This window comes from Eutrigla gurnardus, assembly GCF_963514095.1.
Source record: "Eutrigla gurnardus genome assembly, chromosome: 5".
In the NCBI taxonomy this organism is placed as follows: Eukaryota; Metazoa; Chordata; class Actinopteri; order Perciformes; family Triglidae; genus Eutrigla; species Eutrigla gurnardus.
In genome coordinates this window covers 30653858-30680926 of record NC_139919.1, presented here as the reverse complement: position 1 = coordinate 30680926, position 27069 = coordinate 30653858, and the positions used below count along the sequence as shown (strand labels likewise).

At 46.1% G+C, this 27069-nt stretch overlaps 1 protein-coding gene across 2 annotated transcripts in view; it reads right to left on the bottom strand.

Moving 5' to 3' along the window:
* The window catches only part of il1rapl2 (interleukin 1 receptor accessory protein-like 2), a 249957-nt gene that overhangs the window by 21817 nt on the left and 201071 nt on the right, over positions 1–27069 (bottom strand). For both annotated transcript variants that reach the window (XM_084010420.1, XM_084010421.1), the window contains exons 7-10: positions 21947–22021; positions 7951–8083; positions 4853–4998; positions 1141–1281 (exon numbers count right to left, since the gene is read on the bottom strand). In XM_084010420.1, coding sequence (XP_083866546.1) covers positions 1141–1281; positions 4853–4998; positions 7951–8083; positions 21947–22021 — 495 coding nt within the window. The remainder of the gene's footprint in view (positions 1–1140; positions 1282–4852; positions 4999–7950; positions 8084–21946; positions 22022–27069) is intronic.

Below are 27069 nucleotides of genomic sequence, written 5' to 3'. Positions count from 1 at the left end.
TATTACACATTCCTCTTATTACCCGTTCTTCTTATTACATGTTTCTCTTATTACACATTCCTCTTATTAAAGTTTTGCTTGTTACACGTTTCTCTTATTACACGTTTCGCTTGTTACATGTTCTGCTTGTTACACGTTCTGCTTGTTACATGTTCCTCTTATTACACGTTTCTCTTATTAACGATTCGCTTGTTACACGTTCTGCTTGTTACATGTTCCTCTTATTACACGTTTTGCTTGTTACACGTTTTGTTTATTCCACGTTTCTCTTATCACACGTTTCGCTTGTTACTCGTTACTCTTATTACACGTTCCATTATTACACGTTCCTTTTATTACACGTTCTGCTTGTTGCACGTTTTGCTTGTTACGCGTTCTGCTTGTTACATGTTCCTCTTATTACACGTTTCTCTTATTACCGATTCGCTTGTTACACGTTCTGCTTGTTACATGTTCCTCTTGTTAGACGTTTTGCTTGTTACACGTTTCTCTTATAACACTTTCTGCTTGTTACACGTTTTGTTTATCACACGTTTCTCTTATTAGACTTTCTGCTTGTTACACGTTCCTCTTGTTACACGTTTTATTTATCACACGTTTCTCTTATTAGACTTTCTGCTTGTTACACGTTCCTCTTGTTACACGTTTTGTTTATCACACGTTTCTCTTATTAGACTTTCTGCTTGTTACACGTTCCTCTTGTTACACGTTTTGTTTATCACACGTTTCTCTTATTAGACTTTCTGCTTGTTACACGTTCCTCTTGTTACACGTTTTATTTATCACACGTTTCTCTTATTAGACTTTCTGCTTGTTACACGTTCCTCTTGTTACACGTTTTGTTTATTCCACGTTTCTCTTATCACACGTTTCGCTTGTTACTCGTTACTCTTATTACACGTTCCATTATTACACGTTCCTTTTATTACACGTTCTGCTTGTTGCACGTTTTGCTTGTTACGCGTTCTGCTTGTTACATGTTCCTCTTATTACACGTTTCTCTTATTACCGATTCGCTTGTTACACGTTCTGCTTGTTACATGTTCCTCTTGTTACACGTTTTGTTTATTACACGTTCCTCTTATTACATGTTCTGCTTGTTACACACCCAGCGTGAGTGTTTTTTCGCCGTCGACTCACCGTCTTCAGTTTCATCACTTCCGAAGTGTCTCCGGTAGCAGAGCAGGATCTCCAGGTTGTAGCACTTGTAAAGTGCCGTGAGGACGCCCAGCAGCAGCAGGATGACGCCCAGACCTCCAGCCAGCTCCAGACGGTACATATCTGCACACACACGGCAACGTGAACAGATATATTAGTTATCGTCCGACAGGCCGCTGGATGCATAATAATAATGATGTTGATGATAATAATCATTATAATTTGGGTTACTATTCCCCGGTTTTCAGTCAGTCAGTACATGTAAGAAGTCCGCATCATCACTCTGAGTGACGTTAGATTATAAGGACAATCAGGCCTTCTTGAAAATATACTTGAAACAAGTTAATATTGTTTTTTCTTTGAAATAATCTCCCACAATGAACCTACTGTATCTTATCTCAGGTCAATGTGTCTGAAGTTACCACATCTGACCAGCAGATGTCTCTCTAACTCCACTCTGAGCTGCAGCACCACCATGTTGGTCTGAGGGGGGGGGGGGGGGGGGCAGTGGCCCGGCCCCTGAAGGACACTGAGGTTTAAAGAAGAAGAAGAAGAGGGAGACCTGAAGGTGAGGAAGACGGAGCAGAGGACTGAAGAGGATTAGGGGGACAGAAGACTAGATGTATTATTGATCAGCCCTCCTCTGTTCTCTCTAGGAGAACCCCCCTCCTCCCCAAGTGAAGTGGATTACCGCGGACCAGGAAGAAGTTATGTTTGGATTAAACCAAGCTTTCACTTCTCCCCCCATCTTATCATTAAGACCTTTTGTGATGCACTACTTGGTGGTCTGTTTCAAAGTACAAGTACATTTCTCAAGCCCTCTCCAATGTTCAACTAGACGGGGAATCAGAAACCAAATCATCTATCATTATCTATCTTCACATGTTGTAATGTTTGTCTTCTTGTCTTCTTGGTTGTGTTTGCCTGTGTATGCAGGTTGTTGTGTTGATCTTCAATGTGTTATTATTTAGTTTTTGGGTCATTTCTCTGTATTATGTAGTGACTGTGTTTCATGTTGGGAGCCAGACGAGCAGACGAGATGAAGGACTTCTGGTTGAGCTGAGGTTGGAGGAGATGATTAAATAAGAGAAGGGGAAGTCCCCGTCGGTTCGATCCCTCCTCTCTGCTGTCAGCCGCTCTCCCTCCATCGCCGTCTCTCCAGTCAGACTCTCTTCATGGTGGCTGAAGCAGCTCTTCTGCTCTGTCAGTTACCATGAGATGGCATGTGTGTGTGTGCGTGTGTGTGCTATCGGGTCACCATGGGGTGAGAGCACACCCTAATTCAATCACACACAGTGCAGTGAAATCAAGCTTGGCTAACTGGTGCTAACTCGGGCTACCTTGTGCTTTGTTGAGGCTGTCGTGTTGCGTTCAGGCGCTCACATGTGACTCCGGTAGCTGCAGGCTTCAGGCCTTTCTAACTCTACGCTGAATGATATGCAGTATTTCACACTAATATATGATGATAGTCTGATGTATTTGTGTTTGTAAATGATTCCCAAAACAATCAAAACAAAGAAAAAATTAAAGGAGCAATAGATACTGTCAATGGCCGCGTTTCCCAGTCGTTCTTAAGGACTTAAGAAGGCTCTTAAGAAGGGTTCGGTTAAGAAGGAGCGCTAAGATACGGGTGTTTCCCAGACGTTTTCTTAACTGCCTTCTTAGGAGAACCTTAAGATCAAGCCAAAGAAGCTTCTTAAGTGGGAGCTGTCCACCGTGGTGGTGCTGAAACTGAATCAATCGATGCCCGGCAAATCAATCACCCACCTCTTTATCAGCTCATAAGTGACACCCAGCGCCCCGTGGTCCCCCCACACAGGTGCAATTAGGCTACGCATGTATCGTGTGTGTAGTAATCCAGCCCATTAGCGCATATATACCCCCGTGGATATAGGCACACACATGTGAGAATGGAATGAGGGTGCCATCCACCACACCGATCACCCTTGGTGGACCTGGCGGACCTCGTCCCGTGTGGTGGGCATCTTTATGTGGGTCCGGGCGTGGCGCAGGAGAATCGGTGTCACAGCTGCCACACTCCGTGACACCGATGCCTTGCTGAGGCCGGTGCCGTCCCCCACCACCTCCAGGAAGCTCACCACTGTGTAAAAACGCAGCGCGGCCAGGAGCTGCACCCCAGGGCTGAGGGCAAAGTTGCAGCGGGTTGCTCTCTGGATGTGTGGAGACACCAGAGTGATCAGCCGTTGGGTCTCCGCCGGGGCAGCCGGTACTTTGCCTGGACAGCCCAGTCTGACAGTACGTCCAGTGGCGAGAAGTGCTGACGCACGTATGCATTTCTGTAAACAGTCTGGCTTCACGCACGGCGACGCTGTTGGTTCGCAGCGAGAATGTGCTGTATTGTAGCCATGATTTCTCACATGCGCGGGGACTTTGGCTTTTTTGACTTTGTTTTTTATGTACTATAAACTCATATATGCAGATGTGTGTGGAAAACTTAAACATGTAATTCAATAACAAACAAAATAATCTGTTCTACTATTAGCCTATGTTTCTTTCTTGCTATGAGCGCATTTCAACATTGAGCATTGTTTTATTATTTTGAAAAGTGGAGGATGTAAATTTCCCTGACGGGGCTTGATCACTGAGCATTTGGTCGCTAAGAAGGCTGTTAAGAGTGGGTCAGCTCGATCTTACGTTTCCTTCTTAGTGAAAGACCTTCTTAGGCTAAGAGCGACTCTGGGAAACGCATCCTTCTTTCACAGCGTTCTTAAGAGCGCTCCAAAAATGATCTTAGCACTTAAGAGCTTCTTAACGAATCTGGGAAACGCGGCCATTGTTAATGTGGAGGTAATAATTCCCAAATGAATAAATGAATAAATAAAGTAAAATGGTCCGGACCAGAGGTTTTAGTTGGAGCTGGAGGAGCAAACAGGAAGTGGAGGTGACTGATGGTGAACCCTCCTCCTGTGTGTCTCCTGAAGGTGATCTAATATTATTTCTGCATCATATCTGTAAACGGAGCTGTGATGAACAGTATTAGCGAAGCTGTTAGCGTAGCCTCGTTAGCCACTCATCAGTCCGTCCCGATCGGCCCGTCTGATCAATTTGTTCCACCGTCAAAAACAGTTTATTATCAAAAAAAAGCCTGAACAAAGTCACTCACAGCTAAAAGTTGTAAACGGAGCTTCCACTCAAATCACATCTGGAAACGAAACGATGCTTTCAGGAGAATATTAAACTGCATCTTTAAAATCAAAAAGACGTTACTTTTTATTCTTGTGTTTTATTAATATTCCTGTGTGTGTGTGTGTGTGTGTGTGTGTGTGGTTAAGTACAGCAGACATGGAGTCATACAATGGGTGGTTTTGTTGCTCCTCTCTCCTCGTACCTCCTCCCGTCTACATCTATTATTTCTCCCTCGTTCTCCGCTCGCTCGCTTCTGTGCATGTTTATCTCGTTCGTCCCGGCTTTTCTGCATCACCTACGTTTGCTTCATATAGTGTGCATCCATGCGGCCCTCCTCTCCCGCTCCTCCGACTCGAGGTAACAGAGACGATTCGCCTCCTCCTCCCCTCCCTCTCTCCCTCCCAATCTCCGGGTCGTGGCCCTGGTTCTCTCTGTTTGGAGGGCGAGATAGGGCCGGACCACTGCCAGTGTTTAACGGGGGAGCTGTGCCCATCTTAGCCTTTCTAAAACGGGGAAGAGGAGGAGGAGGAAAGGGGAGGAGCGCTACCTTTCTTCTGCAGGATGGCACTCCCGCTGCGCCTCCCTATGTGGTTCTCCACGTAACAGGTGTAGTTGGCCAGGTCGGCCTCGTCCACGGCATCGAACGTCAGGGAGAGCTGCACCTCCTTCTCCCCGAGATGCTCCCTCAAAATCCTGCAACAAACACACACAGAGAGGAGGAGAGTGGGAGACAGCCGGGACACATGGACTCCTTCAAACCCCTTTTATGGACGACAGAGGAGGAGGAAGAGGACACAAACACGGACTAAACATCAACTGGAGTTTTCTTACAGATTACTCCTAAAAAAAAAAAACAAGGAGAGGAGGAAACCTGGGGTGGAGTTTCGAGGCAACTAAAGAGGAGGGGAGAGGAGGAGGAAATGTGGATAAATCTTGATGGCTCCACAAAATACTGCGAAATGAGAAAAGAGGCTAAAGGGAGAGGAGGAGGGAAGGAGGAAGAGATGGAGGAGAGGTGGATGAGAGGAGGAGGAAAGGGGGAGAAAAGGAGGGCGAAATGAGGAGGAGGGGAGGAGGAAGAAAGGAGAAGAGGAGGAAAGGAGGTAAGGAATGAAAAAAGGAGGACAGCAGGAGCAAGGAAGCATGTGTGGAAAACATTGGTGACAGCTGGAAGAAGACTCTCCTTATGGCGAGGTCAACGCCACTAAAAGGAGGAGGGGAGAGAGGAGGAGGGGGGAGAAGAGGAGGAGAGGGGGAGACTCATTGCACCTCTGAGTCTGATCTCGGGTCAGATTCAGCCGTGACCAGCGATGTCTGAGCCGTCGGACAGATGCTGCAGCAGCAACACAGGTTGGGCAACTGAAGCCAAACACAGACGCGTCGCCATGACAACGTTTGATATCCCCGACCACCGTTTGCTAGCAACAACGTTTTTTAAAGAAAGAAGCCCTGAGTATTTACTGACATATTTCATATCGTAGAACAAACGTTTGACTTGAGACGAACTGTAAATGCAAAGAATGCTGAGTCATGTCGGGGTCTGAGGGTCCAGTCCTGCAGCCCTGAACAGAGTCTCAGTCTCTTAAAACTGTCACCATGACGATGTCCACTTCTTATACACGTACAAGCTTATGGTCCCAAGGTGGACCCCAGGGTTCAGCACTTGGCCCTCTCCTGTTTATCCTCACCATACCATCACCATTATATATTATCCATCTTCATGGATGTTTGTCACCTCTGAAACAACCTTGATATACAGGGCTCCTCCCCCTTCAAGTCACATTCAAGCACTTTCCAAGCATTTCCAGGTGCATTTCCATGCTTTTCCAGCCCCTTCCAGCTGTGGTAAACTCCATATTTGTACCAATCCAATGGTCAGTATTCAGTCTACTTATTATGTCACTTGTTCATCACATTAAATGAGATGTTATTGTCCTCTAAACAACCAACATGATGTTTGGAGACAGCTTTTTACAGAAGGACCACAAATGAAAGGAAAACTAATTCCACTAACAGATCCACAGAAATATAATCACCAACTATTTTCATCATCTGTTCATCATCAAAAGACATTTTTCATAAAGAAATGACAGAAAATGCTGTTTTCAGTCCCTCAGATATGGAGATCTTCTTTTCTCTGTTCTATCATAGATGTCATCACATACAACACACATTTCAAGACCTTTATTCTACATCCAAGTACTTTTCAAACCTTGAAAACACCACACTAAATTCAAGTGTTTTCAAGGATTTCCAGCACCCGTACCGGCTCTGCTGATATAATTAAAAACGCTCCGCGGTGGAGTCCGGGGGAGCGAGGTGATTGGATGGAAGGAGGCCGGAGGACCGAGGTTAATGCGACACCGCGGGCCGTGATTAGTTCCTGGTTGCAAATGCCGGTTCTCCCGGGAGAAGCTCCACAGAGCGTAGTGAAGATGGGGAGGCCGGGTTCAAGCCCCCTTCTGAAGTCCTCCCAGCTCCCCCCAGCTGTAGTGGAGCAGCTGACCTCTGACCTTCCTGTGGAGGGATTTCCCTCCAGGGCCAAGTTGATGACATCAAATATGAGGGCTTCTGGGTGGGAGAGAACTTTGTGTCTATGACTACTTCCAGGGTGAGGAAATTAAAATCACCAGTGTGTCGTTTCTTTGTTAGAACCCAGTCTGGATGTTTTTTTATTAGAGATCGTGATAAAAACACTCACACAAGTGAGTTTCCATTATTGGGGTAAATGTGAATATGGTCACGTGAGAGAACAGCCTGACTGGTTGACCTTTGACTTTCTGAACAGGGATTATCCCGTTCCTCGTCCATCCACTGGACCTTTTATCAGAGCTGTCAGAGAGAACGATGTTCTCATGCAAACGTACCAAACCATCAATACAACGATCTAAGAGCGCCGGGTGTAATAGAGACTCCACAAGGAGCAGCCAAGTCGCTGCATGAATGAAATATTAATTTCAGAGATTCTGCAGCACACGAATATGAATAGGTGTAATTTTTAAAAGTCTTAAAGCTGCATTCTCTCTGCTGGCCACCAGGGGGCGACTCTCTGGTTGTATAGAAGTCTAAGACCAAAGTGGGTTTTTTAACAAGACATTTCTTCTTGAGAACAGTTGCTGAAGGAAGTCAAGCAGTAGACAGTGTGTGTGTGTTCTGATGGTTGCCGTGGTGATCTGGAAGGGTTGTTCTAATGATATTTGACACCCCACAGACAATCAGGCTTCTCCCAGTGGAGCCTGCTGTAATTGGTCCCAATAGGGGAGAAAATTAATTCAATTTAACTTTATTATTAGTGTTCATCATATTATTTTTTTTTAGGAAAGTTGAGAAGAAATCTGTCAGAGGAGCCTCAACGAGTCATAAATCAAAAAAGGAGAGAAAATGAGATGCTGACAGCGAGGAGTGCAGCTGGAGTGAGAAAATTAATGAACAAGAGAAACCTGTAGACTTGAGAGGCTGTAATTGATATTAAAGTGACTCGATTAAGTTTAATCTCGACTTTGGTTCATTTTCACCGTGGTTTCTTTACGAGCTGCGGACACACACACACACACACACACACACACACACACACACACACACACACACACACACACACACACACACACACACACACACAGGTGCATCCATGTGGAGTGGACTCACCTGACTTCACTCTCCTTGATGTGCCCCGCCAGCTCCTCCACGAACTTCTCTCCCTTCATCCAGTAGATGATGGGCCTCCGGTTCTCCCCGCTGTAGCCGAAGAACGCCTTGCAGTCCAGACTGAGGGGCATACCTGCAACACAGACCACAACACAGACCACAGCTCTGTTACAACACGGACGACGTGGTATCAGGGTGGATCCGCTCAGGTTTACTCCAAATCTGGACTACCATGAGACATGATCGCATGGTGGGTTTAAACTCAGAGCAATACAATAAACAACAGAACCCGTCCATATGAAATGTACAGTAAGGAAACACAACACACATATTCAGACAGGTTCCTATCAATGGACTGTTACATCTCCATGCTTTTCCAGCACCTTCCAGCTGTGGTAAACTCCATATTTGTATCAATCCAATGGTCAGTATTCCATCCATCCATCCATCATCTACCGCTTATCCTGTATTTTAGGGTCACGGGGGGGCTGGAGCCAATCCCAGCTGTCATTGGGTGAAGGCAGGGTTCACCTGGACAGGTTGCCAGTCTATCGCAGGGCCAACACGTAGAGACAAACAACCATTCACACTCACATTCACACCTACGGGACATTTAGAGTCACCAATGAACCTATCCCCATCCTGCATGTCTTTGGACTGTGGGAGGAAGCCGGAGAACCTGGAGAGAACCCACGCTTACACGGGGAGAACATGCAAACTCCACACAGAAGGAACCCGGGCCGACCCGGGAATCGAACCCAGGTTCATCACATTAAATGAGATGTTATTGTCCTCTAAACAACCAACATGATGTTTGGAGACAGCTTTTTACAGAAGGACCACAAATGAAAGGAAAACTAATTCCACTAACAGATCCACAGAAATATAATCACCAACTATTTTCATCATCTGTTCATCATCAAAAGTCATTTTTCATAAAGAAATGTCAGGAAATGCTGTTTTCAGTCCCTCAGATATGGAGATCTTCTTTCCTCTGTTCTATCATAGATGTCATCACATACAACACACATTTCAAGACCTTTAGTCTACATCCAAGCACTTTTCAAACCTTGGAAACACCACACTAAAACTCAAGGATTTCCAGCACCTGTACCCTGGACCCTGGAAAGAGTCCGTGAAACAAATCTTCATGTATCAGACGGGCTGTATGCAACACAGAACCACACACACACTCCTGTAAGACCTTGAAAGCACCACGCTGTGATTACAGCTATCAACGGCGATGATGGAGTATTAACGAGCGTTCTAACGAGCGCCACCTCGTTAGGCAGTCAATTAGCAGATAATTATGATAGACCTCAGTGTTATCATAATGATGGCTCTATCTGCCACCAACGCTGAATGCTAACGTCGTGTGTGTGTGTGTGTGTCGTCACCTGAACTGAATGTTTCACACTCTTCCTGCAGTGAGTTAAATAAAAGCAGCTCTGTGAGCGGCCTCCTGGTTCTTTATGCCACTTAACCCCGTGTTTGCTGCCTTTTAAAGGATGGTGTACCTTTAAAAGGTCTCAGTGTTCTCATGTGGAACGCTGCTCGGTTCTGTCAGTTCCGTCCGGTTTGGTTTGGCTCCGAACGATCGGCTAACGAGCAGGGAAATGAAGTGTGTGTGTGTGTGTGGACGCTCACAGTGTTTGCTTTGCTTTTGTGCTGAGGCAAGCAGCATCCTGTACCACACACACACACACACACACACACACACACACACACACACACACACACACACACACACACACACAAGCAGAACCAAACTCTGGATTAGAGAGGCATCAGTGTGTGTGTGTGTGTGTGTGTGTGTGTGTGTGTGTGTGTGTGTGTGTGTGTGTGTGTGTGTGTGTGTGTGTGTGTGTACTCCATAGTAATTGATTAGCACCCTGAGGGTGTGTTTGTGTTCTCAGCATGTTGTGATGATTAAAATCATCAACTGTGTTTGCACTTGTGTGGCATGAGGTTGTGTGTGTGTGTGTGTGTGTGTGTGTGTGTGTGTGTGTGTGTGTGTGTGTGCGTGTGCGTGCAGAGATCTCCTCTCATACATGCTGACTCATCGTTTGGGATGTTTACAGGAACTCAAAGGGAAAGTTGTTTTCTTTGATATCAAAGACAGACTTTGTTGGCTGATTGACAGGAAGTGGATGCATCATCACTTCACTCTGCTGCCACGTTCCCTAACGGAGGTCACCCTCCAAGCAATCAGACAACAGTCACATGACTCGTGGGACAACCAGGAGGTTCATTCTCCCTGCTGGCCACAAACAACACACAGAAACAGCCACACTACTCTCTAGAAGCTGCATTATATTTAATAAAACTGCACTTTTGTTTATTCTTTATGTGAACAACAGATTGAATTACTGTCATGTGAGCACATGTATAATTATCGCCCCGTTTCTACTTCTTTTTTCCCTCGTGGAATCTCACAGAACCATAATTATTGGAGCCATTATGGCAGAATTGCTGTGGTTACTGAACAAAACATTATTGGATTTCTGTTTCTTCTGAAAAACAGCTGTAAAAAAAACACATTTTCAAAGAACATGCAATTTATTTGAGTGACAGTTTCTTTTGGCACTTTAAAGAGTTTCCTTTTGATATTCTTACAAATATTCAACAAAAGCTTTGGAAAAACTTTGTTTTTAAATCAAAACTCATTGATCACCAAAAACTCAGAAAACTCACTCATTGCCAATTAATATTGTTTAAATAGTATACAGGGTTTCTCCACCTTTTCCAAGCCAAAGTCAAGCTTTTGAAACCTTGGGAACACCACACTACAACTCAAGTGCTTTCAAGGTTTTCAAGCACCCATACCAGCCCTGTTCATAAAGCTTTTCCCAGGTTGACGGAGTACCTTACTGTGTTTCTGATCCGACCGTCCACCCTGAACAAAGTCTCGGTTTGGTCCTTGTATTCAGCTTCTATGTCTGTTGTTCTATAGATCTGTTACTGTGCATTCGACCACCACCTCCATGAGAACGGCTCTCAGCTGCAAACACAGAAGGTTAAAGTGTGCAGCGTTTATGCTCCTTCCCTAGCTCCTCTGCTGCAGGAGGAGGACCGCTGCCATGTGACGAGGGTTTCTTAGTAAAGTTGGATGACTACTCTGCTGCAGGAGGAGGACCGCTGCCATGTGACGAGGGTTTCTTAGTAAAGTTGGATGACTCCTCTGCTGCAGGAGGAGGACCGCTGCCATGTGACGAGGGTTTCTTAGTAAAGTTGGATGACTACTCCTCTGCTGCAGGAGGAGGACCGCTGCCATGTGACGAGGGTTTCTTAGTAAAGTTGGATGACTACTCCTCTGCTGCAGGAGGAGGACCGCTGCCATGTGACGAGGGTTTCTTAGTAAAGTTGGATGACTACTCCTCTGCTGCAGGAGGAGGACCGCTGCCATGTGACGAGGGTTTCTTAGTAAAGTTGGATGACTCCTCTGCTGCAGGAGGAGGACCGCTGCCATGTGACGAGGGTTTCTTAGTAAAGTTGGATGACTACTCCTCTGCTGCAGGAGGAGGACCGCTGCCATGTGACGAGGGTTTCTTAGTAAAGTTGGATGACTCCTCTGCTGCAGGAGGAGGACCGCTGCCATGTGACGAGGGTTTCTTAGTAAAGTTGGATGACTACTCCTCTGCTGCAGGAGGAGGACCGCTGCCATGTGACAAGGGTTTCTTAGTAAAGTTGGATGACTACTCCGGCGGTGGAGGAGCTGCCTGGACTCATTAGCACTGTTTCTCCAGCGTGTGCAGCTCTGCAGCAGGATGTTTGTACTGCTACAGCACAGAAGTCACATCCAAGCAGGGAGGATGAGTGCGTTGGTTAGGTCCATGTCACTGGAGCTGCTGCTGCTGCTGCCGGGTGAAGCCGTGTGCTCATGCACGCCTTATCAGGCTGCAGCTCGCTGTCAAAGCTGGCCAGCTTCTTCACCGCAGCAGCAGATGGGCATGAAAGGAGCAGCACACGAGGAGGTGGAGGACAAGGAGGTGGAGTGGACAGCTGAGAACATAGACACTCTGGAATCCCATCGATTCTGAGTCCCCAAACACCGGGCTCAGACTGTTTATAGGACGTCTTCATGGAGACAACCTGTTGGTTTGTGCTCTATGGTTTTGAAGCCTCACGTTCAGCTTTTTGGTACGGAGGCCGTAATAGCTAACCTGTCAATCAGCAGGTAAGCCCCGCCCCCTAAAGCATCCCCTGCTTTCTGGTCTGGTGGACTCTAAATGGACCATAATGTACTAAATGAACATCATGCTGGATTGAAGAAGACTTGAAACTAGAGATTGAGACCAGAAACTGAAGCCCAAGCCTGACCCAGAGTCCCGCTGTGTCCTACACAGTCATCAACAGTATGTTCAGTCATAAAACGGCTCAATAGCGGGGGAGAACCCACTGAGCGATAATGAGAGGGACGGCCTATGGATTAAAGTCTACGTCATGTCCACACTGCCTACCCGTGTATGTGCTCATGCATCTTTATATATATATATATATATATATATACAGTATATATATACAGTATATATATATAAAGATTTTATATAGAATATGTTTTATTGCTCTCAAGTAGTAATTACTTTGTAAGAAAAAATCCAATGTAAATATTTTAATACATAACTCATGTTTTGTTATGAATTAGGATGTTATGGTATTAATCTGAAAGGTAAAACCATCTTATTCTACTCGATGGCCTTTAGGCCCTGTCATGTGGCCTTGGTGCCCCTAAAAAAAAGGAAAGTGAAGGAAAAAATGGCCCCTGAAATGACGAAATTCCAAATGTTAGTCTTTCATGCAGAAACACGTCTACACACACAGACCATGATGCACCTCAGACCGAATCAACTTACCAACCCTCAGCAAAGAGAGAAAACCACCTAATTCAAACTAAATGGATTCGTCTTGAAACATGAAACCTGTATTTGGAGCAGAGGATGAGATCGTAAGAATAAGCTGGATTCAAAATTAAAAAGGAATAAATTATTAGAGGCCGGATGTGTGTAAATGGACAAAATGAAAGAGTGAACAGCCTCCCAGGTTACAGCTGAGCTGGCCACTTATAGACACGTGTGTGTGTGTGTGTGTGTGTGGCACCATCTGTGTTGCCATGTGCAGCTGTGCCCCCTTGGAGCCCAAGACCCAAAACTCAGCTGTTACCAAGACAACCCCCATACACCCCATACCTGGTCTTTACAGACAGACACACACACACACACACACACACACACACACACACACACACACACACACACACACACACACACACACAGTGTTCAAACCACCTAAAGGTCTTACACTGTTTGTGCTTTTAAATGAGCAGATGGACAGAAACGTATTAGAAATTAGGTACGTGTGTGTGTGTGTGTGAGAGAGAGAGAGAGAGAGAGAGAGAGAGAGAGAGAGAGAGACAGATGGACACTGTCTATGTTTCAGTTTTAGATGTAGACGTTATATTTGATGTGAAGATGGATTTGGTAAAACTACATCTGGACTTTCTGCCATTTCTTCTACAACCTCAGGCTCTATGCATTCTCTCTGCTGGCCACCAGGGGGCGACTCCTCTCTGGTTGTATAGAAGTCTATGAGAAAATGGTCCTACTTCTCTCTGCTGGCCACCAGGGGGCGACTCTTCTCTGGTTGTAAAGATAGATTCAAAGGTTAAAGAAGCGGATTTAAGAAAAAGTTCCAGAATAAACTTTTCGTTGATGAAAGAAAAGCAGACAACGTGTTTCCAGCGATATGAAATCCTCTGCAGATCCTGAATATAATTTGACATTACAATTCCACCAGAGTATTATTTGATAAATATGAGATAGAGAATCACTTCTGGAAATGCTACGGCTCAATTTCCTGTCTAACAGGAAATGAAGATGCCACAAAGCTGGAAAGAGACGCGTTTTTATTATTCTGAATAAACTAAATATTTACTCTCTCTCCTATCTGACTTCATCTCCCTTCTAGGCCTTCATCCTCCTCCTCATCTTCATTCATCACCACACACACACACACACACACACACACACACACACACACACACACACACACACACACACAGCACCTGAGGTGATTCCCACAGAATTAATAACTCTCCCAGGAAAGTAATAAAAGGAAATCCAGCCTACCTCTTTGTCCATATTTGGCCACTTCCTGACAGCTCTAATTAACCAAGTCCTTTATGCGTCTATACCTGACATTTGATTGGCTGGGGGGCTGGCCTCGATAAGAAACACTTTTAAATTAACAGATGAAATTAGATTGGAGATTACTGCAGATTTGCCTGACAGGGTTAATTAAATGACCAGTCACGAGGGGCTCCTTTTACATCCGACGCCTCCGGCCGATCCACATCATTCAGCAGGGTGGAGTTTTCATGAGCCTGTTCATTATAACACCATTATAACACCATCACCGACTACCACAAACATCTGAGACCATCTCTTCATTCAATACTGCACTTTACATGTGTGTACTGAGCTGGAGGAACCAGAATAAAGTGTTTCTCTGTGATTTAATATCAATAACCAGATGAAAGGATGCTGAAATAACTCCATGGTTTTCTGAATGGAGTCTGGTTGATGGGTGCTAGGCTACGCTAACATTGTAGCTGCTCCATCAACACTCCATATAAGGTCATCTAGACATAAATACAGCAGAGACCTTGTTGTTTGGACCACAGACAGTCTCTGGTTCCTCCACATGGTCTGGTCTTGTCTCTGGACTCATGTGAGCTACTATCTAGACCTCTGGGGGACCACAGACCCAGGAAGCCACACCTGGTCTTCACACAGAACAGATGGTTTGGAGAAGTGAAATAAAGACGGAGGAGAAGAAAAGGCGAGCGAGCCCCCGATGCGGTTCAGAGTGCTAATGGTTCTGGTCTCAGCGGGTCCACGTCGAGGGGGTTCCATGACAGAACTGGGTGGCGGTGACGGCTGACTGACAGCTGCTACCCGAGGGCCCCAAACCTCCCAGAGTGCTCCATTTCTCCGACTCGGGGGGCCAACGCTGAACAACGCAGACTAAAAGAAGGAGAGGCTGAAAGTAAACCAGGTGTGTTGTAGACGTGGTTCAAAGATCTCCATCAGGAGGAAGGACGTGATTTCTCCGGATCGTGATGAAAACAAAGAAAAACACAATCAGTAGATGGATTTCACTTCCGTATCCTAGCAACCAGACGCAACAGCAGCTCTCAATGTGATATTGTATGACTTTGAAATGTTGAAACAGATTCATTGTTGAGATTAAGCCCTTAAATGCAACATGCAGATTCTAAATATCAAAACCAAAAAAGTTAAGTTTAAAAAAAAATAAAAATAAATGAAAAATATGTTTGAACTATTTTAGTAGAGAAATCTTAAAAATCCGGGTCGATCCACATTCAGATCGGGTTCAGGTTGTTCTTGGGGAAGAAATACGTGAGAGAGCCTCGTGTGGCCTGGAGGTGAACTGCAACTATAAATCCGAGAGCATCAGAAGGTCAGAGGTCAGATAACCCTTTTATTAGTGTTTCAAGTGAAGGAGGCCGAGCGGCACTGTGTCGGGTGAGAGAGAGAGAGAGAAACACACCAGACCACTTAAGTTCCTCCTCGGTGTCGCTGCTCTTCCTCCCACAGCTGCTCCACGTGTGAAAATGTTTAGAGGGGTGAAGAAGTGCTGCCCTACGAGACCAAACACACACACACACACACACTCAAGGACTAAACCTTTTCCCTTTAGTGTGTTTAGTGTGCAGAGGTGTACTTCAGGTATCTGTTCTCTACTTGAGTATGAATTTTTACTTTTAAAAACAAGTATCTGAACATTCTACTTGTCACACTTTCAAAACAGGCTCATTACTTTAGTTTTAATGCATTTGAGGGGAATTATAGAATATTTTATTCTTATAAATATGACTTCAGTTAAACAAACAGCCAGTAGAATTGTACTTCATAGTGATACTTTTACTTTCTACTTCACGTACATTTCAGTTCTTTTTCACATTTACTTGAGTAAAGTAATAGAATCACTACTTGTACTTCCACCTGCCTGTGTGTGGGTGTACTTGTACATGGTTTTTGTTCATGTCAGCTGGGAGGAACCCGTCTAACGAGTCCAGCAGGATCCTGATCACATGTTGGACCACCTCACCTGGCTCCTAAAGAACCTAAACATGTTCTAGCAGGAACCATAAAAAGGAGAAAATAGATCCTCTTTACGTAAAGCCAGACCTGCTTAAGAGAGAAACCCTCCGGGGGAGTCTAGGATTATCAGAGGATTAGAAAACGGACTAAACTACAGACAAACATATCAGAATATTCTTCACAGTCATTTAATTAAACGGCGGTTTGCAGCCAAACAACGGAGCTTTAACAGCTTACAAGAAGCTTTAAAGTCCAGCTAGAACAACTTTTCATACGTTTATTCTCCAGGAAAAGAAAAACTGACATCCCGACTATAAACTACCAGCTTTTTAAGGCAACGACAGACAGAAACACTGAGTCTTCCTGTTCCACTGTAGAGACACTGACCTCTGGTGGCGTCTGCTGGTCACTACAACACATCACATCCATACATCATCTTAAGAAAGAGGATGGATTTATAACGGGATGTAAAAATAATTTATACATACGTGGTTTACTGTGATACTGTAATTCAGACTTCCTGCACCTTCTCCAAAGTCAAATTCAAGCACTTTCAAGGTGAATTTCCATGCTTTTCCAGCCCCTTCCAGCTGTGCTAAACTCCATATTTGTATCAATCCAATCGTTTCAAGTAGGGCTGAACGATATGGACAAAATTTCATATCTCGATATTCATGCCAGATACCTCGATATCGATACGATATGACTACGGGTTCGGTGAAAACCAAATAATTTGAAAAGTTGAAGTCGAATCTACTTTATGAATCAGCGGCGCCGGGCTCGACTCGCCGCCTCGGGAACGCTCGCCAAAATCTTCTAAACTGAATGTTGTGGATCTAAAATAAAGACAGGTTCAGCAACTGCATAGCTTATTTCTCGCTTAAAATGTTTTCAGAAACACCTTTCGGTGAACTATTTTCAGAAAATAAGAGAACGTTTCCAAACGAGCCGCCATGTTGGTCTGCGTGAACTCCGGAGCAGACAGGACAGCTGTGAAAGCGATCGTCCAATCAGGTGCAGCCATGAAGTGTGCGTGTGATTGTATGAAGGAGAGCGCCTGTCAATCATCCTCTAGTGGCCGCCCACCAAGCGTGCAATACAGGAGTCCCGCCCTCGTATGTTCGTCATTGGTTGGCTTCAGCTGTCGATCCACAGCAAGCATGAAATAAGGTTTGTGGTTGGCTGCCCATAGCGGTGCATTCAAGTGCAATCGTAAAAATGAAGTTTATTGTGACTGCCAGAGCTTTACAATGCAGGGTGAGCGCGGGGGAAATCTATATCGTTTATATCGTTGCTTTTTCGATATTAATATCTTGAATGTTCATATCTAGATATAGATACGATATATCGTTCAGCCCTCAAGATTCAAGATCTTTAGTCTAAATCCAAGCACTTTATTCTGAATCCAAGCACTTTTCAAACCTTGACAACACCACACTAAAACTCAAGTGTTTTCAAGGATTTCCAGCACCCGTACCAACCCTGTGTAATACCACCAGAGTCTGTGTCATAAATACGAATACATGAACAAGGCATGCAGTCATGAATCTGTTCAGTCTCTCACTCTGAAGCTGGTTAGGTGGAATTTCAACGGGGATTTCTACTTAATAGAAATCCAATTCTGTCTCCGCAGGACCTTTATCCCAGAGAGAGAGAGAGAGAGAGAGAGAGAGAGAGAGAGAGAGAGAGAGAGAGAGAGAGAGAGAGAGAGAACAGGAGAAATAATTAGAGAGTGATGAAGACACAGAGATCACAGTGAACCAAACAGCAGGGACTACTTTTCTGTTTGGACAGCGGCTAACTCTCCCAGTGGAACATCCTCACATTAGTAATATATATATATATATATATATATATATATATATATATATATATATATGTGATGTTGAGTTCTGCATCATCTCGCCACGGTTGACCTTCAGGCTCCAAAAGTAAAAGAAAGTTCTTGCCATGGAGCCATGGAGGAAAACTAGGTAAAAATCCAGCAGCAGTAAAAAGTGCTGTAAGAAAAGAAGAGTTGCTGAGAACATTAAAGAAAAGCAGCATCTGTTCATTCACCTCGGACATGTTTGGACACGTCTGGACACGTTTGGACATGTCTGGACACGTTTGGACATGTCTGGACACGTTTGGACACGTCTGGACACGTTTGGACACGTCTGGACACGTCTGGACACATCTGGACACGTTTGGACACGTCTGGACACGTCTGGACATGTTTGGACACGTCTGGACACATCTGGACACGTTTGGACACGTCTGGACACGTCTGGACACGTTTGGACACGTCTGGACACATCTGGACATGTTTGGACATGTTTGGACACATCTGGACATGTTTGGACACGTCGGGCTGAGATGAACAGTGAGAAGGTTCACACGTCCCAGGTTGTGTTTCACCGTGGCGTCGGGTCGGTTGTTGTTGAATTAATTTGCAGCCTCGAGCATGAAAATAATGTTCAAGTCATCCAGCAACTAATCAGACAAACGTTTCCCCCTCGTGATTCTCCACAAATTACTGTTGTGAATTCATGAATATTTACAGCCTGTAGGCAACAAAATTATGCAATAATTAATTGGCTGCACCTTCGCCTAGCCCCGGCGTGCTTTTCAATCACAGTGTGGGGAAGCTGTCTGAGGTCAGAGGTCAAACAGAGCAGCAGCACCGAGGCCGGCGGCAGCTTCCCAAAACATCCACGACCAAAACGACAAAAAACTATCTGAACATGTTTCATGTTGTAACCAGGAGGCAACCTCCAGTTCTACAAGTGAAGCCAGTGTTGCCGCGTTGCTCTCACGGATCTGCAACCTCCGTTGCCTTCAAGCCCCCCCCCCTTATCTCGCCACTGCAGTCTGAAAGGGAATAATGCCGTTTTAAGACACATGAACGAAATGCCTGAAAGACAAAGACAAAGAGACAGTCGTAGACGGAGAGTGGCCGATGGAGGGGAGTGAGATAGAGGCAGACAGACAGTAGAGAGATAAACAGGACGGGGGGAGAGGGAGACAGGAAGAGAGACAAGGAGAGGAGAGAGAGGAGGAGAGACAGGAAGCCTGCCTCCTTAACTCACCCTGCCTTTCACAGCCAGCAGCTCTACTCTGTTAGTCTGCTTGGACTAAACCAGGACTAAACCAAGACTAAACCAGGACTAAACCAGGGCTAAACCAGGACTAAACCAGGACTGAACCAAGACTAAACCAGGACTAAACCAGGGCTAAACAGGGGCTAAACCAGGACTAAACCAGGACTGAACCAAGACTAAACCAGGACTAAACCAGGGCTAAACAGGGGCTAAACCAGGACTAAACCAGGACTGAACCAAGACTAAACCAGGACTAAACCAAGACTAAACCAGGGCTAAACAGGGACTAATCCAGGACTAAACCAGGACTAAACCAGGACTAAACCAGGACTAATCAACAAGACAGACACGTCAAAAGTCATTTTTCATAAAGAAATGTCAGGAAATGCTGTTTTCAGTCCCTCAGATATGGAGATCTTCTTTTCTCTGTTCTATCATAGATGTCATCACATACAACACACATTTATAGACCTTTATTCTAAATCCAAGCACTTTTCAAACCTTGAAAACACCACACTGAAATTCAAGTGTTTTTCAGGATTTCCAGCACCCGTACCAAGCCTGGATTTTAAGCCATTCATTATTTGGAAGCAGTTTTACTTAATAAAGAGAGTCGTTATATACTGCTGGTTTTCATGTGTCACTCAGACTGGACTCTAGTGTTTCCTGTAGTGTTGCTTTTAAAGAGGTCAGTGTGGAGCTGTCCAAGGTGCTGAAACACCGACAAACATAATTAAAGGCTTTTATTCCATCATTTAACGGCTGCAGGCTATTAATGCATGTGTTTATGGGACAACATATGAGCTGACTGGATTCTTCAGCTCTATGAGACAATAACAGCTCAAGTGAAGATATAGGTGGATTAGTAGATAGTGGGTTTAATGTCTTTAAAAGTGACTTTTAGGTGTGAGAGCATCGGGAGACAGAGTGCTCATGGGAAATGATGAACCAGCGCTGAGTTGTTGAGCTTGTGATGAATGAAAGGAGCGCGTCACGTTACCGTTATTAAATCAGAACGGCTGGAAGTCATCGTGCTCCGTGTTTCTTCAGCTCCGTCGCCTCCTTTCTCCGGATTCACACAGACAACGAGGAAACGATGAGTCATTGTTTCCAGTTCCTCTTCCTGAATAAACTCCATCATTTCCTTTATGAGTCATCAAACTTGAGTAGTTGTCTGTATTTCCATCCGTCCCATGTTTGGGGTTGAGTTCATACTTTTACTTCAGGTTCAGGTTCCTCCTCTCAGCCTCTCTCTGAACGCTCTGTTTGACCTCCTGCCCCTCCCTCCCAAAAAGCCCCGTCTGCTTGTTGCTCTGCTGAGGAACAGTGATGAGATGAATCTTTAGCTCCTCTTCCTCTAGAAGTCCAGAAGAACGACATTTAGAACTGGTGTTTGAACCAGGTGTGAGAACCCAGTTATTTAACCCGGTGTGTGAAGGAGGAGAAAGATGAAAAAGAGGAGGAAGAGGAGGAGGAAAGGGAAACATTGTAAGACTGATAAGAGAGAAAACTCCCCCAGGTTAAAACAAGATGATAATTAAAAATGTACCACAGGGTCACTGTGACTGTGTGTGTGTGTGTGTGTGTGTGTGTGTGTGTGTGTGTGTGTGTGTGTGTGTGTGTGTGTGTGTGTGTGTGTGTGTGTGTGTGTGCGCGCCCATTAAAAGGTGTCCCTTCTGCAATCAGTGTACAGAGGCCTTAGGGCCTATTTGTTACTACATCAATCTGGAGTTAATGGGAACGCACACACACACACACACACACACACACACACACACACACACACACACACACACACACACACACACACACACCATGTTCAGTGGAAGCAGACACACTGGGAGTCCGTCCTCTTGCTTGTCAAAGCAGCTTATTGTTGGTTTGATTTGTTCACATTTCTCTCTCATCCCGGATGTTTTCATGCTTTTGTGCTACAGTGACATTACGGAGCTTGACGTAAGTTGCCAACCGAATCTGAACATCTCTACATTTGAAAATGCCGTGGCTCTCGACTGTCAGATAAGGCACGACGTCTGGAACGCTGGGTTTCATTTAGCACGAAGCAAACGGGATCGTTGACGTCGGAGTCGTACAGGAAGTTAACCGCCGACCAAGGCTCCTCCAAAGTCACATTCAAACACTTTCCAAGCATTTCCAGGTGTATTTCCATGCTTTTCCAGCCCCTTCCAGCTGTGGTAAACTCCATATGTGTACCAATCCAATGGTCAGTATTCAGTCTACTTATTCTGTCACTTGTTCATCACATTAAATGAGATGTTATTGTCCTCTAAACAACCAACATGATGTTTGGAGACAGCTTTTTACAGAAGGACCACAAATGAAAGGACAACTAATTCCACTAACAGATCCACAGAAATATAATCACCAACTATTTTCATCATCTGTTCATCATCAAAAGGCATTTTTCATAAAGAAATGTCAGAAAATGCTGTTTTCAGTCCCTCAGATATGGAGATCTTCTTTCCTCTGTTCGATCATAGATGTCATCACATACAACACACATTTCAAGGCCTTTATTCTACATCCAAGCACTTTGCAAACCTTGAAAACACCAGACTAAAATTTGTGTACGGCTGCTGAAGGATTTCCAGCACCCGTACCAACCCTGACTACACGTTGGACCCCAGTGACGGAGGCGTGGAGGTCTTGGTCCCTGCAGCAGGACTCCATTAAACCAGCGCTCCAGTTAAAATCCAGCTTTATGTTCATTCTGTGTGAAGGTCAGAACAACGCCAGACACACGAGCAGAAAGAAGCTGCTGGAACTCACCGGGGGTGATTTCAATCCTGGTGTCTCGTCTCTCGGGGGGGAAGAGGACCTTGGGAGGCTGCGTGGTCTGGAGGGCTGAGAGAGAGAGAGAAAGAAAGAAAGAGGGAGAGATTTAAACTAATGAGCTCCAGGATCGTGGACACATCTCATCATTCAGGACAAATCTGAAATCTAAGAGGATTTAGTTCATCATGTCCACGTTTCATTCTTGATGAAGTAGAAGAAAATCAATATATCATAATACCTGGATCAATATCCATACTGAGACAACAATATCGGCCGGTCCACTGTTTCCACAACATTCACACTGACGACACACCCAGACATGAGTCAGCGTTTTTCTCTTCTGGTTCCCTCATCTCGAGGTCGACGGGGTTTTAACGATGACAGTGAATGTGTCGGTGGAGTTTTGAGGGACCTATACCTGCTCCCTTCCTCTAGACCTGCTCCCTTCCTCTAGACCTGCTCCCTTCGTCTAGACCTGCTCCCGTCCTCTATACCTGCTCCCGTCCTCTATACCTGCTCCCGTCCTCTAGACCTGCTCCCGTCCTCTAGACCTGCTCCCTTCCTTTAGACCTGCTCCCTTCCTCTAGACCTGCTCCCGTCCTCTAGACCTGCTCCCTTCCTTTAGACCTGCTCCCTTCCTCTAGACCTGCTCCCGTCCTCTAGACCTGCTCCCGTCCTCTAGACCTGCTCCCGTCCTCTAGACCTGCTCCCTTCCTTTAGACCTGCTCCCTTCCTCTAGACCTGCTCCCATCCTCTAGACCTGCTCCCTTCCTCTAGACCTGCTCCCGTCCTCTAGACCTGCTCCCGTCCTCTAGACCTGATCCCTTCCTTTAGACCTGCTCCCTTCGTCTAGACCTGCTCCCTTCCTTTAGACCTGCTCCCTTCCTCTAGACCTGCTCCCTTCCTCTAGACCTGCTCCCTTCCTCTAGACCTGCTCCCGTCCTCTAGACCTGCTCCCTTCCTCTAGACTTGCTCCCTTCCTTTAGACCTGCTCCCTTCGTCTAGACCTGCTCCCTTCCTTTAGACCTGCTCCCTTCGTCTAGACCTGCTCCCTTCCTCTAGACCTGCTCCCTTCCTCTAGACCTGCTCCCTTCCTCTAGACCTGCTCCCTTCGTCTAGACCTGCTCCCTTCCTCTAGACTTGCTCCCTTCCTTTAGACCTGCTCCCTTCGTCTAGACCTGCTCCCTTCCTCTAGACCTGCTCCCTTCGTCTAGACCTGCTCCCTTCCTCTAGACCTGCTCCCTTCCTCTAGACCTGCTCCCTTCCTCTAGACCTGCTCCCTTCCTTTAGACCTGCTCCCTTCGTCTAGACCTGCTCCCTTCCTTTAGACCTGCTCCCTTCCTCTAGACCTGCTCCCTTCCTCTAGACCTGCTCCCTTCCTTTAGACCTGCTCCCTTCCTCTAGACCTGCTCCCTTCCTTTAGACCTGCTCCCTTCGTCTAGACCTGCTCCCTTCCTTTAGACCTGCTCCCTTCCTTTAGACCTGCTCCCTTCCTTTAGACCTGCTCCCTTCGTCTAGACCTGCTCCCTTCCTCTAGACCTGCTCCCTTCCTTTAGACCTGCTCCCGTCCTCTAGACCTGCTCCCATCCTCTAGACCTGCTCCGGACCTCTAGTCTACTGTCCTGCTGTCTTGACCCTGATCATCGTCTCGCAGGCTCGCCGTCGTTTGAGGACGGTGTGGTTTGCAGCTCTGAGGACGGAGCAGACAGAAGACGGCGCCGCGTGTCTTTGAAGCGTGTCACACAGGTGCGTCACCGTCGCCGTGGCGAGGGGGCGTCGTCACGGCGAGGGGGCGGCTGTGATTAAGCGGTGCTGCAGTCTTCATGTTTGATCTCCCGGAGGAAAGAGTCCCGATCATAAATACATATGAAAGGTTTGAATGGATGATGATTTGAACAGGAAGTGATGAGTCACAGGAAGGAACGCTGGGTTGTCACACTGTTGCTGCTCTGATCGATACCGTGGAAATAAACGTGAAGGAAGCTTCCTCGTCATCGGACTCAGTTCAGATTAAACCGATTCAAACCCACATCCAGCCTTCGTCTCCTCAGATGTGACCTTCTTTTACCGTTTTTTGATACGTCGTTGTTGTGAAATCTCCCGACAGGAAGATTCACATCAAGAACACAAGAGGACATTTGTTAACATTTAAAACTATATTTCCAGTGATATGATATTCTCCTTCATGATGTAAATTCAACTTGACCTTTGCTGCTTTCCGTCCGGTTTAATGTCTCTTCTGACCTTTGATGTGTCGGACTTCTTATTTCTTCTTGTTTGTAAAAGTATGAAGTACGACGGCGTATCTGGGCCACTGGAGGTACAAAAACCTCCTGTCGTACATTTCAAGCCCGGACTAAATGCCAGTGAAGAATGTGAACATGTGGTGTTCAGTGGGAATCATCAGAAACATCATATTCTGCATATTAACGTGGAATATGAGACATTCCTGTATTCCTGCCGGGATCCACTTTGTTTCTTCTTTTATGGATTTAATATCTTTGGTCACTGTGATGGAGGAATCCTGAGGGAAAGTAAAGAACTTCTCTGGTTGGGTTTAAAGTGACGGCGTCCCATTAATGGAAACTGTGTGAAGCATAAACGTTAAACAGACAAACCTCCTGTTTCCCATGCTGTCACAGGGCCGTGAAGGCAGCAGAGCGGACGAGGAGGTTTACCATCATACCAGTAACTTGGTGTTTGTCTCTCTGAATGAGGCGTGGCCTTTAAAGAGAAGGGGAGTTGAACCAACACCTTCAGAGGTGTGAGTGTGTGTTTAACGCCTCGTGTGTTTTTGCTTCAACAGAACAGTCATCATTGATGTGTTCTCTTCTTGTTTCATCCACTAAAACGAGAAAACCAACCCAGAGATGATCAACGAAGCTAAAAGGAATCGAGAGTTCACTCAAGTATCCAAACATTCAATGAACTTAACTTAACGACGACGTGAGGTCTATTTGTTTTAACGTGTTTACGTTAACGTGCTTTAACGTGTGTTCAACGCCGGTTCTTCTCCTACATCACTGGTTGTGTTCCTTCCATGTCGGTGTGACATCACTCAGGGAGGCGGCGGTGAATCACAAACAAACAACGCTGACTCACAGCCGAGGTGATGCAAGCCCGGCTTCCTGCTAATGTCATTATGACGACGCTGCTGTTAAATATACATCGCTCTGTTTCTGATGCAACATCACGTCTTCAGAGGAGCCGGGGGCGATCGATGGGCTTTAATGTGAGCACACACACACACACACACACACACACACACACACACACACACACACACACACACACACACACACACACACACAGCATATCATTATCACCAAGGCCATCTGCTCCGGAGCAATGCCACTCTGGAGGGACACCCTGATGGAGGAAACAAGCGTCTCTCCTCAACTCTGCACAGAGAGCTGAATGATTGAAGACATGAATTAAAATGAAGGCCCGGGGGTGGGGGGGGGGGGCCTTCAAAGTTCCCCGACGACTCACACTCTTATTCTATACTCATATTTTGCGTGGTGCTAATGTCACAGACTGTGTATTATAAGTGGACGTCGTCATGGTGACGTCAACCGCTGGTTTGTGGTCGACGGGTTTGAAGCGTCCAGATCGCTGGATCTTGGATTTTCACTAACCTGTAGGAAGTGACCATATTTGGACTGTGGAGGAGCGACGGGTGGATCTGATTAACACAAAGCAGCAGAGCAGCACCCTTACTGGATCTGGATCCATGTGGATTCTGGTGTTAACGTCGTCTTAGTAGCTAACTAGCATCGGTATTCAGCGTGGGTTTAATTTTCATCTCCGTCTCGACGGAGAGACTCTTCTTAAATGTTAGAAACTGAGCGCGACGCCTGATTGGTTGATTTAAATCACCTGTAAGTTCTCCTCAGCCGAGTGTTAAACAGACAGGAAGGAACCGGCTGCTTTGTATTCATGTTCCAGTCCGTGTGGACGGATTCTCTCCTTCGTGTCTCAACTTCATCAAAACACTAATGTATTGAACGTCGTCACAATGAGAAAAGCTCCTCTCTCCACACCGCCGGGCCATCGGGGGATGGAGGACCACGCCGGCGAAGGTGAAATGGATCCCAGATAAACAGCGTGTGAGGTTCCTGACCAGCTGACGTCCTGAGGCGGAGCAGCAGGGGGCGCCACCGTCCCCGTCTTTCAGCCGCCGCCAACCTCAGAGCTGGTTAACCCGTTCTCATTAGTTGATTTAAATCAGTGGAGGGAGCTTCTGCTAACGGCCGCCGGTCCCACCGACAGCATGGATGGGACACACACTCTTTACAGTGGAGGGTGTGTGTGTGTGTGTGTGTGTGTGTGTGTGGGGGGGGGGCGCCACCCGTGGAGGTTTAGCTAATTATCTTCCTGCTATCTGAAGGCTACAGAGCTCTCTCACTCACAAAGACTCCCGGCGAGCAGGTGGAGGAACCGCCGACACACACACACACACACACACACACACACACACACACACACACACACACACACACACACACACACACACACACACACACACACTCACACTCACTCTCACACACTCACTCACACACACACACACACACACACACACTCACACACACACACACACACACACACTCACACACACACACTCTCACACACTCACTCACACACACACACACACACACACTCACACACACACACACACTGAGAAAGAAACTCTTTTAGAGATTAATTCAGAGAAAAATGACGCCAAGGCCCTAACACGTGTGTACCAGAATAAAAATATTGTTTCTCAACTAAAAGTGATTGAGGATGTTTTGGTGGTGGTTTGTGTTTAGCGTTGTGTGGATGGAGAATAACCCGGTCCAGCACCGACTTCCACCTACAAACATACTGATACGACGTCATGTTTGAATAAAGGTGAGTTCGATGCAAACGTGAGCGGCGGCGAGCAGGAAGTGAGGCTCGGTGACGCCGTCTGGCGAGAGGCGATAAGACCTTTAATGATGAGCTCGCTCGTCCCGTCATCAGTCAACGCTGCCTCGCCGTCTGGGCCGCATTCAATCATGAACACGTACTTCACTTATACACATCCATGTGGGGGGAGGGGGGGGGGGGGGGGGGGAGGTAGAGAGGGAGAGGGA